Source organism: Nicotiana attenuata, unplaced genomic scaffold, assembly GCF_001879085.1.
Source record: "Nicotiana attenuata strain UT unplaced genomic scaffold, NIATTr2, whole genome shotgun sequence".
NCBI classification, from domain to species: Eukaryota; Viridiplantae; Streptophyta; class Magnoliopsida; order Solanales; family Solanaceae; genus Nicotiana; species Nicotiana attenuata.
Genome location: NW_017672305.1, coordinates 11,349 through 24,140, shown reverse-complemented (window position 1 = coordinate 24,140; position 12,792 = coordinate 11,349). Strand labels below are relative to the sequence as shown.

Genomic DNA, 12,792 nt, shown 5'->3' with positions numbered 1-12,792 from the left:
TCCTAATATTTAGGTAAAAGATACTAACTTAATTTAGTGGTAACTTTATATGTACTAAATACAGATTAAGGCTTTAAAGAATAGTAAGAATTTCAACATTATTTAAAATGTTATACATGTCTATAACGTATTACTAAAATCTTCTTTTAGTAGGCATCTTTCTTTTATTACGTGCATTGTTATAAAAAAATTGTAATTAGGAACAATACTTTTCTAATTCAAATAGGATCAACGTTGTAGGGTCGGGTATATGTATAGTTTAAATCGAAAAAGAATTCTATCATTAGGTAATTTACCATTAGATCCTTAAATTATAGAAATATTTAAGGGCATAAAAGTCGATCAATGTTTCAGAGATATTTTAGTCGTTCAATATTTAGCATAAATTATTTGTGCTTTTATAATAATATATATATATATATATATAGATAGATAAATAGATAGATAGATAGATATACCAATTTCATATTTTTAACGGAAAAGAGGAAAAAGAATGGCGAGGCTGACATGGCACGATATAACAGGAAATTGGTAAACCCGGGCTACACGCTTTCTCATACATCTCATCCCAAATTCTCACGGTAGCCTCGCCGGAACTCCGACTGGTTCTTCTCCAGCCCCATTGCCAAAACCCCAAAACAATGGACGATAGCTAAAAGCAACTCGAAACTCATCGCCGAACAAAACAAAGACAAAAAAAAAAGGAGGGAGAAGAAAGAGTAAAAATGGGGAATAAGATAGCGAAAACGACACAAGCGTCGGCGATGGAGTACTACCTCCACGACTTGCCGTCTTCATACAATCTGGTGCTTAAAGAAGTTCTAGGTCGAGGTCGCTTTTTGAAATCAATTTTGTGTAAACACGACGAAGGACTCGTGCTCGTAAAGGTCTATTTCAAAAGAGGCGATTTCATTGATTTGCGAGATTATGAGCAGCGTCTCTCCAAAATCCGTGACATCTTCACCTCCCTTGATCATCCACATGTTTGGCCTTTCCAGGTTTGGTAGTCTCTTCACTAAATTTTGGCTGATTGACTTTGACTTTGAATTTGAATTTGTTGAAGATTTATATTAGTAACATATTAATTTACTAAATATTTTTAGTATTTGCTTGATGACAAATGTTGCAGTTCTGGCTTGAAACAGATAAAGCTGCTTATTTGTTGAGGCAATACTTCTTTAACAATCTGCACGATCGTCTTAGTACTCGACCTTTTCTCTGTGTTGTCGAAAAAAAGTGGCTTGCTTTCCAGGTAATATTTCTTTTTTGTTATCAAACTGCTATAATCATGGTTTCTCAAGTTGCAAATAGTCATATCATGTACTGCTACTTTTGCAGTTGCTTTATGCAGTGAAGCAGAGTCATGAACATGGAGTATGTCATGGTGAGATGACTCATGATATGAAAGACGTATGACTTGCTCGGGCTTTTATTTTTCTGCTTTAAAAGACTGGCATGGACTGTTGTTGCAGGTGATATCAAGTGTGAGAATGTGCTGGTCACTTCTTGGAACTGGCTTTATCTTGCGGACTTTGCATCGTTCAAACCCACTTATATTCCACATGATGATCCTTCTGATTTCTCATTCTTTTTTGATACCGGTGGACGAAGGCGATGCTATCTTGCACCCGAGGTTTGAATAAGTTGTTTCCTTTTGTTGTTTACTATGAGTAGTTTGATTATAGATTATTCCTTGGCTTAATACAAAAGAAGTTTAATTTGAAAATTAGCGAGTCATTTGTTGATAGAAAAGTGTATTTTCATGCAAAGAAACCATAGCATTCCAATTATAAGTTTCTCTCCTGTATTTATGATAGTTGTGAGTAGCGAACACTAAACATAACATAATTTCTATTGCTTAGTTGAAGTACTATTGTCAAATATAATTGATGACTGTGAGTTCGAATATGTAGTGTCTAATTTTTGAGCAATGGCAAACGGATTCTTGCATGTAATTGTCTGGTGAGGACAGTCAGACTTGCTTTACACCTGCCCAATTGCTGTCCAAACACAACCACCCTATTCACTATTTTCCACTTTGGAGGGCAGAATCCGTGCCTTATGTAAAGACTGACCTGTTCGTGATTCCAATCTAGTCTTAACCTTCATATGTAGTGCACTGCTGGAAACACATTTCGAGAAGTAGCTTTATCAGTAGAAACTAAGTGTGAAGGGTACAATGAAAAGGGATTATTGGTGATAAGTGTGCTCAAGAGCTTTTCGTTTAGACATTAATAGTGAACTTTGGGAGACACCAATAAGCTTGAATAAGCAATAGTATGCTAGAATTGTATGTACAATAACAGAAAGGAATTACACCCCCCCCCCCCCCCAAAAAAAAAAAAAAGGGACAAGAAAGAACAAAAGAAAAACTGCACGTTTCTTCTAGAGGCATACTTGTCCCACGCCCTTTTGCCTTCTTCAATAGATACATTATTTTAATGCACCATGATGTCAAAGTAATTTCTGCATAAATGCCACTAATTTTCAGAGATTTTATGAGCATGGAGGTGAGATGCACGTATCACCAGATGCTCCTTTGAAGCCATCGATGGACATCTTTGCTGTTGGGTGAGATTTTCACTTGAGTCATTATTTTGGAATGGAAGCTTTAAACTTTACTGATTCTCTCTTAAAATTACTACTAGTAAGATGCCCGAACTAAAACTTGTTCTGGAACTTTTTTCAGATTGTTTATATATCACCTCTTTATGTGGTGACTTCCCTCCAGTATTATCCGTGTTGTGGTATCATCACGATGTCCACTGATAAGAATCAGAGAGATTAATTGCTAATTCGACACGAGTTACAACAATTGGTATATTTAGGAAAGATGAATTGCTCAATAGTTTGCCTTTTTTATTTTTGAATTGATTTCTTGTAAAAAAAAAAAAAACCCTACAGAAAAGACTCGTGGAGAAATCCTTTTTCTCTTGTAAGACTTTTGACTTTTGAGCCATATCAAACTTTTTGGGGACCAAGCACCCTACATATACTAGCAACTTCTATATACGTCTTCCATACTATTAAAACTAGATAATTATCCAGTTAATTGACAGCTTCTAGCTGTCTCTACGAGCCTTTCTACTTAAAGTAGTTCACGACTAAAAAGTTAGGATGTTTTCCATAACAATAAGAACAATATGTGTTTTATATTGTACAAAAATAAAAATAGTTGTTGCAGAGAAATCTTCTTTCTCTCTAAGACTTTTGAATCATATCAAACTCTTACGGACGCATAGCTCCCTACTTTTACTAGCAATTCTATGTACGCCTTGCATACTATTAACACTTGCTGAATCTCCAGTTAATAGTCGGCTGTTTTCCAGCTGTCTCTGCAAGACATCCTACTAAAGTAGTTCGTGACTAAAAAGATAAGGATGTTTTCCTTTACAACGAGAACAAAAATCAGTCACCCTTAATTTAAGGGTCTCTCCTTTCTATAGATTAACTCATGCAATTTACTTCATTTTATTTATTTGGTTATCTAGTGTCATGTCATGCATATTACTAAATAGAACAATAAAACTAAATATAACAGTTTAACTGGCTTCGGTTTTTTGGCCTAACTTGACTTGTATTATCCTTCTTTTGTCTAGCTCAGTTATACATTTGTACTATTAATATCATTATCAATTAGTAGTAAAATCATTGCCACTATTATTGACATAACTATTCATCCGTATTTATTTGAGTTATCAGCAGATTGAAACATATAGTAGAAGTGTTTTGGATTTCTTTTGGAAATTATCAAGAGAAGTCTGAAATATGTTATGATAGGACTTGGAAGTCCTGGACAAGGAGAAATATGACTTATTAGTTGCTTGAGTTATCACGAATTACTGAACTTAAATGAAAACAGAAATTAACTGAAAAAGAATTAGATGGAGGCACTCGTAGGTAAGACTAATATGTGACTAGATATCAAGTTAAAACGATTAAATTATGTAATAATTTTGCAAAAGCCTACCACTTTTGATGTAGTTAAGAACACGGAAGTCCGTGGACACCATAGTTCCATGTAAATCATCCAGAGGAGTGATTGCTGCAGTTTTCTTTACAACCTCTCTCCTTTTATGCATTGTTGAAGTAATGATGAAGTCAATAAGCTTATGGCTAGCTGTGTGCAGTTGCTGGATGGGTTTGCAGAAGCTAATGCTACAAATAGATTTTAATTTCAGTTTTTTGGATAGATGTAGTAGAGTATATGCTACTCACTTTTAGTTTATCCAACCTACTTAAGGGGCACGTTCACCATCCTCAAGAATGATATTTTTATGGTGTACTTTTAGGAACTAACTAATGTTACACAATTTAATATTTGGTAAATAATAATGCTTTATGAAGAAGGAAATTAACTATTATACGAATTATAGTTCCAACTGCAGGCATATGATAACCAATTGAAACTTCCTTATCTCATTGATGTAAAAGTGAATCAGTTAAAAAAAGAATGAAGAGAGTTTTCTGTAGCAAAGAGTCCTTGGTGGGGACCAGCGGAATGAAGAAAAAACAAGCTTTCAACTTTTTGACGAAATGGTGTAGTTTCTTGTGCAATAAAGAGATTACTTGCATTTATATTGGCTTGTGGTCTTTTGTGTCTAATAGGATGGGAAGAATATCATACATGCAGGGTTATTGTTGAATATTAATCCCCCCATAAAAGTAGGAAACACACATATCAATTCTACGCAATGAGGATTTGAGTATTTGAACATTGTCTACATTGCACCAGGTGTGTTATTGCTGAGCTTTTCCTCGAGGGCCAGCCGTTGTTCGAATTATCTCAACTACTTGCTTATCGCAGAGGACAATATGATCCCAGTCAACTTCTGGAAAAGGTATCACTTTTTTTTTTGTTTTGTTTCTTAGCTTAGCATTTTTCTTGTTCTTACCTTTCTTATGGTATTGTACCACTTTAGTCCTTTGAATTCTGTTCTTGAATTCGATGTTTTGGAACATGACTTAAGTATTACTCCCTCCGGTCCATAACAAGTGACTATTTTACCTTTTTATTTTGGTCCAAAATAAGTGTCCATTTACATAATCAAGAAGGAATTAATTTTATATTTCCAAAATTTTCCCTTATTTACATATTCCAATGTGTCGAGGTAACAATTAATTAAGGTTAATTTAGTGAATACATCTTTTTTTCTCTAGGGATTCGTATTTCCTTAATGTGTGTGCCAAAGGTAAAATGGTCACTTATTGTGGACTGGAGGGAGTAGTTTTAAAGTTATGCATAAAAAAGTTTCGTTAGGAGTTATTTGCGTTCTATGGGATTTTGCAACTTTTTTTTGTTTCGTTTTTGTTTTTGTACAGAAGGGTTTCAAAACTTGTAATCCTCTTGGCATCATCTTAATGCCAAGTTTCTATGTCTCTATTGTAATACAATACTTTACCAGCTCAAAATCTAAAACAAAGAGTTACTCGCATTCTTTGTCAATTTTTGTAATTTTTCTGATAAATGCTTATTCATTTTTCCTTAATGCAGATTCCGGATTCAGGAATTCGGAAGATGATTCTTCATATGATTCAATTGGACCCAGAGTCACGGTGGTCTGCTGAAAGCTACTTGCAGAACTATGCAGGAGTTGTGTTCCCGAGCTACTTCTCACCATTCCTTCATAACTTCTATTCCTTATTGAATCCCCTTAACTCCGATGCGAGGGTAAGATTGTAAGTTTACTTCTAGTGTCTCTCTTGGTTGCCCCCTCCAACATTTGTACTTAGTGGCCAAATCGCTTCTGTAGGTTCTAATATGCCAGACCTCTTTTCAAGAGATCTGTAAACAAATGATGAATGATAAGCCTGGTGAGGGGAGCTCTCCTGCTGCTAGTCCACATTCCCTTCTTCCCAGTCAAACGCCGCAAGAGAGTGGCGTGAAGGAAAATCTGAATTTAGTGCGGGACTCCTCGAATAAAAGAGAGGAGATGGAGAAGGGCTCAGTTCATGATCGCTTTGATCTTCTTGGCAACATGAACACTTTGCTTAGGGATGCGAAACAAAATAATCGATGTCCTGCTGTGAAGCCAGTGCCGGAGGATATAGCCAATACTTCATATTCTCAGAACCAAAGACAACGTCACATGCTATCTCCAGGTGAACAAATCCCCGTCAGCTCTAATTCTTTTAAGAGTAGTCACCATCCCTTCTTAAAAAAGATCACCATGGAAGATTTGACTTCTTTGATGTCTGACTATGATAATCAGTCAGACACTTTTGGTATGCCTTTCTTACCATTTCCTGAAGATGTAATGAGCTGTGAAGGAATGGTGCTGATAGCCTCACTGTTGTGTTCCTGCATACGCAATGTCAAATTGCCGTTTATGAGGAGAGGTGCTGTATTACTGTTGAACTCTTGTTCCTTGTACATTGATGATGAAGATCGCTTGCAGCGAGTACTTCCATATGTGATAGCAATGCTGTCGGATCCAGCAGCAATTGTTCGTTGTGCTGCCTTAGAGACTTTATGTGATATTCTTCCTTTAGTTAGAGATTTTCCTCCAAGTGATGCCAAAATTTTTCCCGAGTATATTCTCCCTATGCTTTCCATGCTTCCTGATGACCCAGAGGAGAGTGTTAGGATTTGTTATGCCAGCAATATATCAAAGCTTGCACTAACTGCTTATGGTTTTCTTATTCACTCAATAAGCTTGAGTGAGGCAGGTGTTCTAAATGAAATAAATTCATGCCAGAATTCATCAATATCGACCTCTGACCGACCAGTACGGCCACAGAGTCTAAACAGTGATACACAACTTGCTCAATTAAGGAAGTCAGTTGCTGAGGTTATTCAAGAACTCGTGATGGGCCCAAAGCAAACTCCAAACATCAGGAGAGCACTATTGCAAGATATTGGTAACCTTTGTTGGTTTTTTGGACAGAGGCAAAGTAATGACTTCCTGTTGCCTATTCTCCCTGCTTTTCTAAATGATAGAGATGAGCAGCTCCGGGCAGTATTTTATGGGCAAATCATATACGTCTGCTTTTTTGTTGGACAACGAAGTGTGGAAGAATATCTTTTACCGTACATTGAGCAGGCGTTGACTGATACAACTGAGGCTGTAATCGTCAATGCACTAGATTGCTTGGCCATTCTCTGCAAAAGTGGCTTTCTGCGCAAGCGGGTCCTGCTTGAAATGATAGACCGTTCTTTCCATTTGTTGTGCTACCCTAGCCAATGGGTAAGGAGGTCAGCTGTCACCTTTATTGCTGCCAGCAGTGAGAGCTTAGGAGCAGTTGATTCTTATGTTTTTCTTGTCCCAGTAATAAGGCCCTTCCTTCGCAGGCAGCCAGCATCTTTAGCTTCAGAGAAAGCTCTTCTCTCGTGCTTGAAGCCACCAGTTTCAAAAGAGCTATACTATCAGCTTGTGGAAAATGCAAAGAGTTCAGATATGCTGGAGAGACAGAGAAAGATATGGTACAATTCACCTCCTCAGTTGAAACAATGGGAAACTGTAGATTTACTTGAGAGAAGTAGCAGCGAGTTGGATCGAATGAAGTACTGGTCTGGCAGAAAACATGATTTTCCTGGTTATAAATCAGCTGGCGATTTAACAAAACCAAATGATTTTACTGAAAGTGATGATAATGAGACCAAGGTGAAAGCTGTGGGAAGCTTAATACAAAATCCTTCTGGCATAATGGATAGCTGTGATCGCCTGCCTTCAGAAAAATTACAGCTATCTGGCTTTGTGTCTCCACAAGTCGGTGGTATGAGCAGCTTTATTGATAAATCATCTGAAGGCATTCCTTTGTACTATTTTAAGGAGGATAACAAGAAATTAGCAGGCACTGGTGCAGCAGCCTCTGATTCCTCATTGCCATTTACTTCCCTTGGATTTGGTTCTTCATCTTTGCCTTGGATGGATCCTGTAAACAAGTCATTTAATTTAGCAAATTCAGTTCCAGCACCCAAGCTCGTGTCAGGTTCGATAAGCATTGGCAATAGTTCCACACTGTTGCGGAGAGTTGTACATGAAGTGGAAGACAGGGAAGCTGATCAAACAGCTTATGTGAATAACAAGTTTCAGGATGTTGGGTCTGCTACAACTAAAGCGGGTACCCTAACAATGGAAGACAACACAGCTGCAACAGATAGAACTGATTTGTCCTCTTTTGCCAAAACATCTATGATTACTGATTCAGGATGGAGGCCTCGTGGGGTTTTGGTTGCTCACCTCCAAGAGCACCGTTCTGCTGTTAATGATATATCCATCTCAGCAGACCACAGTTTTTTTGTTAGTGCATCTGACGATTCTACTGTTAAAGTTTGGGATTCTAAAAGGTTGGAGAAGGATATTTCATTCAGGTCAAGGTTAACTTATTCTTTAGAAGGAAGCCGAGCTTTATGCGTTACAGTGCTCCAAGGTTCTGCTCAAGTTGTTGTTGGAGCATGTGATGGAACAATACATATGTTCTCTGTTGATTATATCTCTCGAGGACTTGGTAATGTTGTCGAAAAGTATTCTGGTATTGCTGATGTGAAAAAGAATGAAGTGGGAGAGGGTGCAATAGCAAGCCTCTTGAACTACTGTTCAGATGGTGGTGCCTCAAAAATGATTTTGTACAGCACCCAGAATTGTGGTCTCCATCTGTTGGACACAAGAACAGGCTCACATGCCTGGAACACCAAAGTTTATCCCAAAGAGGGCTATATATCATCTCTAGTTGCCGGGCCTTGTGGAAACTGGTTTGTATCAGGCTCCTCAAGGGGTGTACTTACACTTTGGGATTTGAGGTTCTGCATACCAGTTAACACGTGGCAATATTCTCTTGCCTGCCCAATTGAGAGAATGTCTCTCTTTCTTCCTCCTCCTAGTACGTCATTGTCTGCAGCAGCAAGGCCCCTTGTTTATGTTGCTGCAGGTTGTAATGAAGTCTCTCTCTGGAATGCAGAGAATGGGAGCTGCCACCAGGTAATGTTGAATTATATTCTTAAGAAAAGAAAGCTTGGCATAAGTGCTTTTAGTTCCGAATTCTAGTTGGTAAATGTGGTCAATTTTTCAGTCTATATAACTTGATATTTTCCTTTATCTGTTTTATGCGACATCCAATATAGATATACTTGAAGTGGCTACCATGTCTGGGGTTTGAGATTCTTATAAGGAAAGAGTGCAATGTCTGAACCCCCCCCCCCCCCCCCCCTCCCAGGCCATTCCAGTTTTAGTTTCCTTTAATACTGAAAGTGTTTGGATAATGAAGTCTTTGTCAGCGCGTCTTAATTTCTTGGTGAGAGCTGATAGCTGATATATGTTTAAGAAATTGGAAAAGTCCTGCTTGAATTGTTTGTCTTGGATGTAAATTTTGAATTTGAAATTCATTAGCACCTATGGTCTTGTATAAAATATGGATGGTTGGCATGTGTAACTATCATTTAAGATGAGCCAATGTTCTTAGGACATGCTATGAATCACAAACCATGTCTCCTCTCTTGTGACTTCTTCTGGATTTTTACAATTTTGAATTTTTTTCCTGCAGGTATTGAGGGTAGCAAATAATGAGAGTGAGGCTGAGAACTCTGACTTACCTTGGGCTCTGGCGAAGCCATCAAATAAGGCTAATCCTAAACAAGATCTAAGAAGAAATAATGGTTCAAAGTACCGAGTTGATGAATTGAGTGATCCGCCTCCTCGCCTTACTGGCATCCGTGCATTGCTTCCATTACCTGGTGGTGATTTGTTAACCGGGGGTACTGACCTAAAAATACGTCGTTGGGACCATTGCAGGTTTTAGACTGTTTCTCTAGCTCTATGTTAAATTAACCAACTTTTAACATATAATTTAACGAGGCTATTGCATATTTCAGCCCAGAACGAAGTTACTGTGTTTGCGGACCATCTATAAAGGGGGTAGTTAATGATGACTTTTATGAGACAAAATCTAGCTTTGGCGTACAAATAGTGCAGGTATGTGATTTATCATATAAATTGAGCAGGATCTACTTCTTCCTTTTGCAATGGTGACTTGGTGAGCTTGTCACATACCATCCTTAAATGGTAGACTTGGTGCGGGTGTTATACTGATTTTTGTGGTCAAATTATATCAAGAAAAACTGCGGAGAAATGAGTGGAAATTATTCGAGAACCATCGTAGAAACAAGAACTTAGGGAGAGCTTGGAACAAGGTTTTCTGCCATTGAACTTTCCTGTGCAACACGTCCCCAGTGTTATAGAGGTTGATATCTGGAATTTGCTGGCTGAAATGAAAAATGAGAATTGTGCTTAGAGGGTTTTATGATGGTAGGGGTTGACTGTATGATTTGAAGCAGCTATATTTGGAGCAGCCAACTTGCCTGAAATCTAACTTATTATTCTGCTTTTGGTGACGAGTCACAAAATGTTCCTCTGATGCAGCTACTAGATAACTATTTCATTTGAAAGGAAACAGAAAATCTATATACTTACCTATGAAACCAGAAAGTGAAGGTATCAACTATCATAATAGCCAATTTGTGCATCAGATAAGTAAACCATACTCTTTCGAATTGACTTCAGGAGATTTCCACGAGTGACGAGACTGTCATCCTTGCCTCTTCATCTCTCTTCTCTCACTCCATCTACCCTGAGTTTTCTTTATGCATGCCTTGTTTGTAATGTGTGAGAAATTTACAGTTCCCTTATCTTATGATTGTTGGACTAATATCTAGCATTACTTGTGTCATAAAAGGAGGCGAAGAGACGACCTTTGGCCACCAGATTAACGGCAAAGGCAATCCTTGGAGCTGCTGCTATTGATTCTGCGGGGTGCCACCGTGATTGTATTCTCTCTTTGGCTTCTGTCAAATTAAATCAGAGACTTCTGATATCAGGCAGTAGAGACGGAGCTGTTAAGGTTTGGAAGTAAAGGAACCTCGAGATACTGTATATTATTGTACATAATTAGTCTCTGTAAATTATGTAGCTAAAGAAGGGAGATCCTTGTGCAGTAAGCAAAGTCCATTACCTGGCCCTCGTCGACTTTTTTCTAGTAACTTGATTTGTACAGTGATGCTGATAGAATAGCATGGAACTTTATTATCTTGGATAGATGATTAGAATCTCATCTCTGCTGAGATATCACAGCAATTACAGACCATTCACACCGTTCATCTGAATTTTAGGTGCTGTCGAATTGCAGTGTGTCTTACCTCTCATTATGTTTAGTTTTTCTCATTGGATGAGGGTGAGAATATTTTCTGAATGTCAGAGCAAATTAGTGCTTATTGGTTGTATGTAATTGCTGGAGTTTGAAAATGAGATTCAGCAATTAATTCATGGTAGTCACTATTACTGAAGCCTTATGCACCAACTTTTCTTGCATTTTTGATTCATTAAACGATGAAATACGCAGCGCTTTCATGCAGATTATGCACAATTGCACATATTGCAAATGATTCATTTGGAAATGTGTTTCTATGAATGTGAAGCATGGCACAGAGCTTCTTATACATATCTCTCAGGCAATTAGTTGCTTTAAGAAATATGTGAACATAGTTGAAAATCAATTAGACAACTCAATAAAATATAGAGAACTATTCAAGGTTGTGAATATGTCCAGGCCCCATTAAACGAGTTTTTGTGATGTAAATGCAATCGTTGACCAGTTGACTATTATAAATACTCATTGTAATAGTTCATTGTGGATTTCAGCAAAATTGTTAGAATTTGGTTGGTGAAAAGGAATATTGTGAAACCACATATATTTCTTGTCTCACTAATTATCTTTAAACAACATAAAATTCTATATTGTAAAACAGGAGATTCATGGTAGTTAACCAGTAAGGACTTGTGATGCTTGTAGGATTAAGCAACAGCCTAAACTTCATGTTGTAAAAACTACCATGATTCTGCAGAAACTTAGAGCCCTTTTAGACATAAGAAAATTTTTCCCTTTTTCCCAAAATTTTTCACTTTTTTCCGAAATTAGCGTTTTGTTCATAAAATTTCCAATTTTCACTTGAAGATGCATTTTGAAAATTTTCAAAAATTTGAAAAACTCAAAAAACTTGTTTTTCAAAATATTCACTCAAATCACTCAGAAAACTTAAAAAACAACCCAAAATTATATTCATGTCCAAACACAACTCAAAATTTCAAATACCATTTTCACTTGAAATTTTTTTTTTACCCTTTTTTGGAATTTTACAATTCTTATGTCCAAACGCCCACTTAGTCATTCTGCAGTGATTTGCGTTTTTCTGATTCATGGATATATTGGGACACTAGGTTGCATTTCGTTGTAGCTGAAGGAACAAGGGGAGTTACACGCTGCTGTAGAGTAAGAATTAAAGCGTCCAAGTTCATTACTCATAACTGGAACTAAGGTGCGTAGGATAGGTAAGTAAATACTAGGAAATTAGAATCTTCTATATCTATATTATATTAAAAGGAGAGTAGTATGCATTGTGCTTAAACCAAGTGGCAAGCTACAATGAAACCACTTGGCAATTTTAGGACAACATTAATAATTAGAAATTATACATAGAAACATAATTAATGGAAGTAGTTTAATGAATCTTATACTTAATCTAAATAGATCTTAACAAATCTATTTTGTATATCTACATTTATATTTATATTTATATGTATATTTGTATTTATATTTATATATTGATCCACTCATAGATTTTCTTCTATATTAGCTAGAAATATAGAGGTAAAAAGTAAATTAAGAATCTATATCTATATCTATATCTATATTATATTAAAAGGAGAGTAGTTTGCAATATGGTTAAGCCAAGTGGCAAGCTAAAATAAAGCCACTTGGCAATTTTAAGACAACATAAAAAATTTGGACTACTACTTTCAT

At 36.8% G+C, this 12,792-nt stretch overlaps 1 protein-coding gene across 1 annotated transcript; it reads left to right on the top strand.

The window, feature by feature from the left end:
• The first annotated feature begins 503 nt into the window (after window positions 1-503).
• On the top strand, window positions 504-11,273 carry LOC109212669 (phosphoinositide 3-kinase regulatory subunit 4). The gene is made up of 11 exons (XM_019376339.1): window positions 504-998; window positions 1,130-1,252; window positions 1,339-1,384; window positions 1,473-1,633; window positions 2,492-2,571; window positions 4,736-4,841; window positions 5,495-5,671; window positions 5,754-8,921; window positions 9,484-9,731; window positions 9,812-9,911; window positions 10,672-11,273. Exons 1-11 carry the CDS (start codon window positions 726-728, stop codon window positions 10,846-10,848), a joined length of 4,659 nt encoding a protein of 1,552 aa, XP_019231884.1. The 5' UTR covers window positions 504-725; the 3' UTR covers window positions 10,849-11,273.
• Window positions 11,274-12,792: the final 1,519 nt, after the last annotated feature.

Bases quoted from the DNA above. Each gene is read 5' to 3' on its own strand.
- LOC109212669 (XM_019376339.1), top strand. From the start codon at position 726: ATGGGGAATAAGATAGCGAAAACGACACAAGCGTCGGCGATGGAGTAC. The intron at 1,634-2,491 runs GTTTGAATAAGT...ACTAATTTTCAG, and splicing joins GATGCTATCTTGCACCCGAG to AGATTTTATGAGCATGGAGG. The intron at 8,922-9,483 runs GTAATGTTGAAT...TTTTTCCTGCAG, and splicing joins AGAATGGGAGCTGCCACCAG to GTATTGAGGGTAGCAAATAA.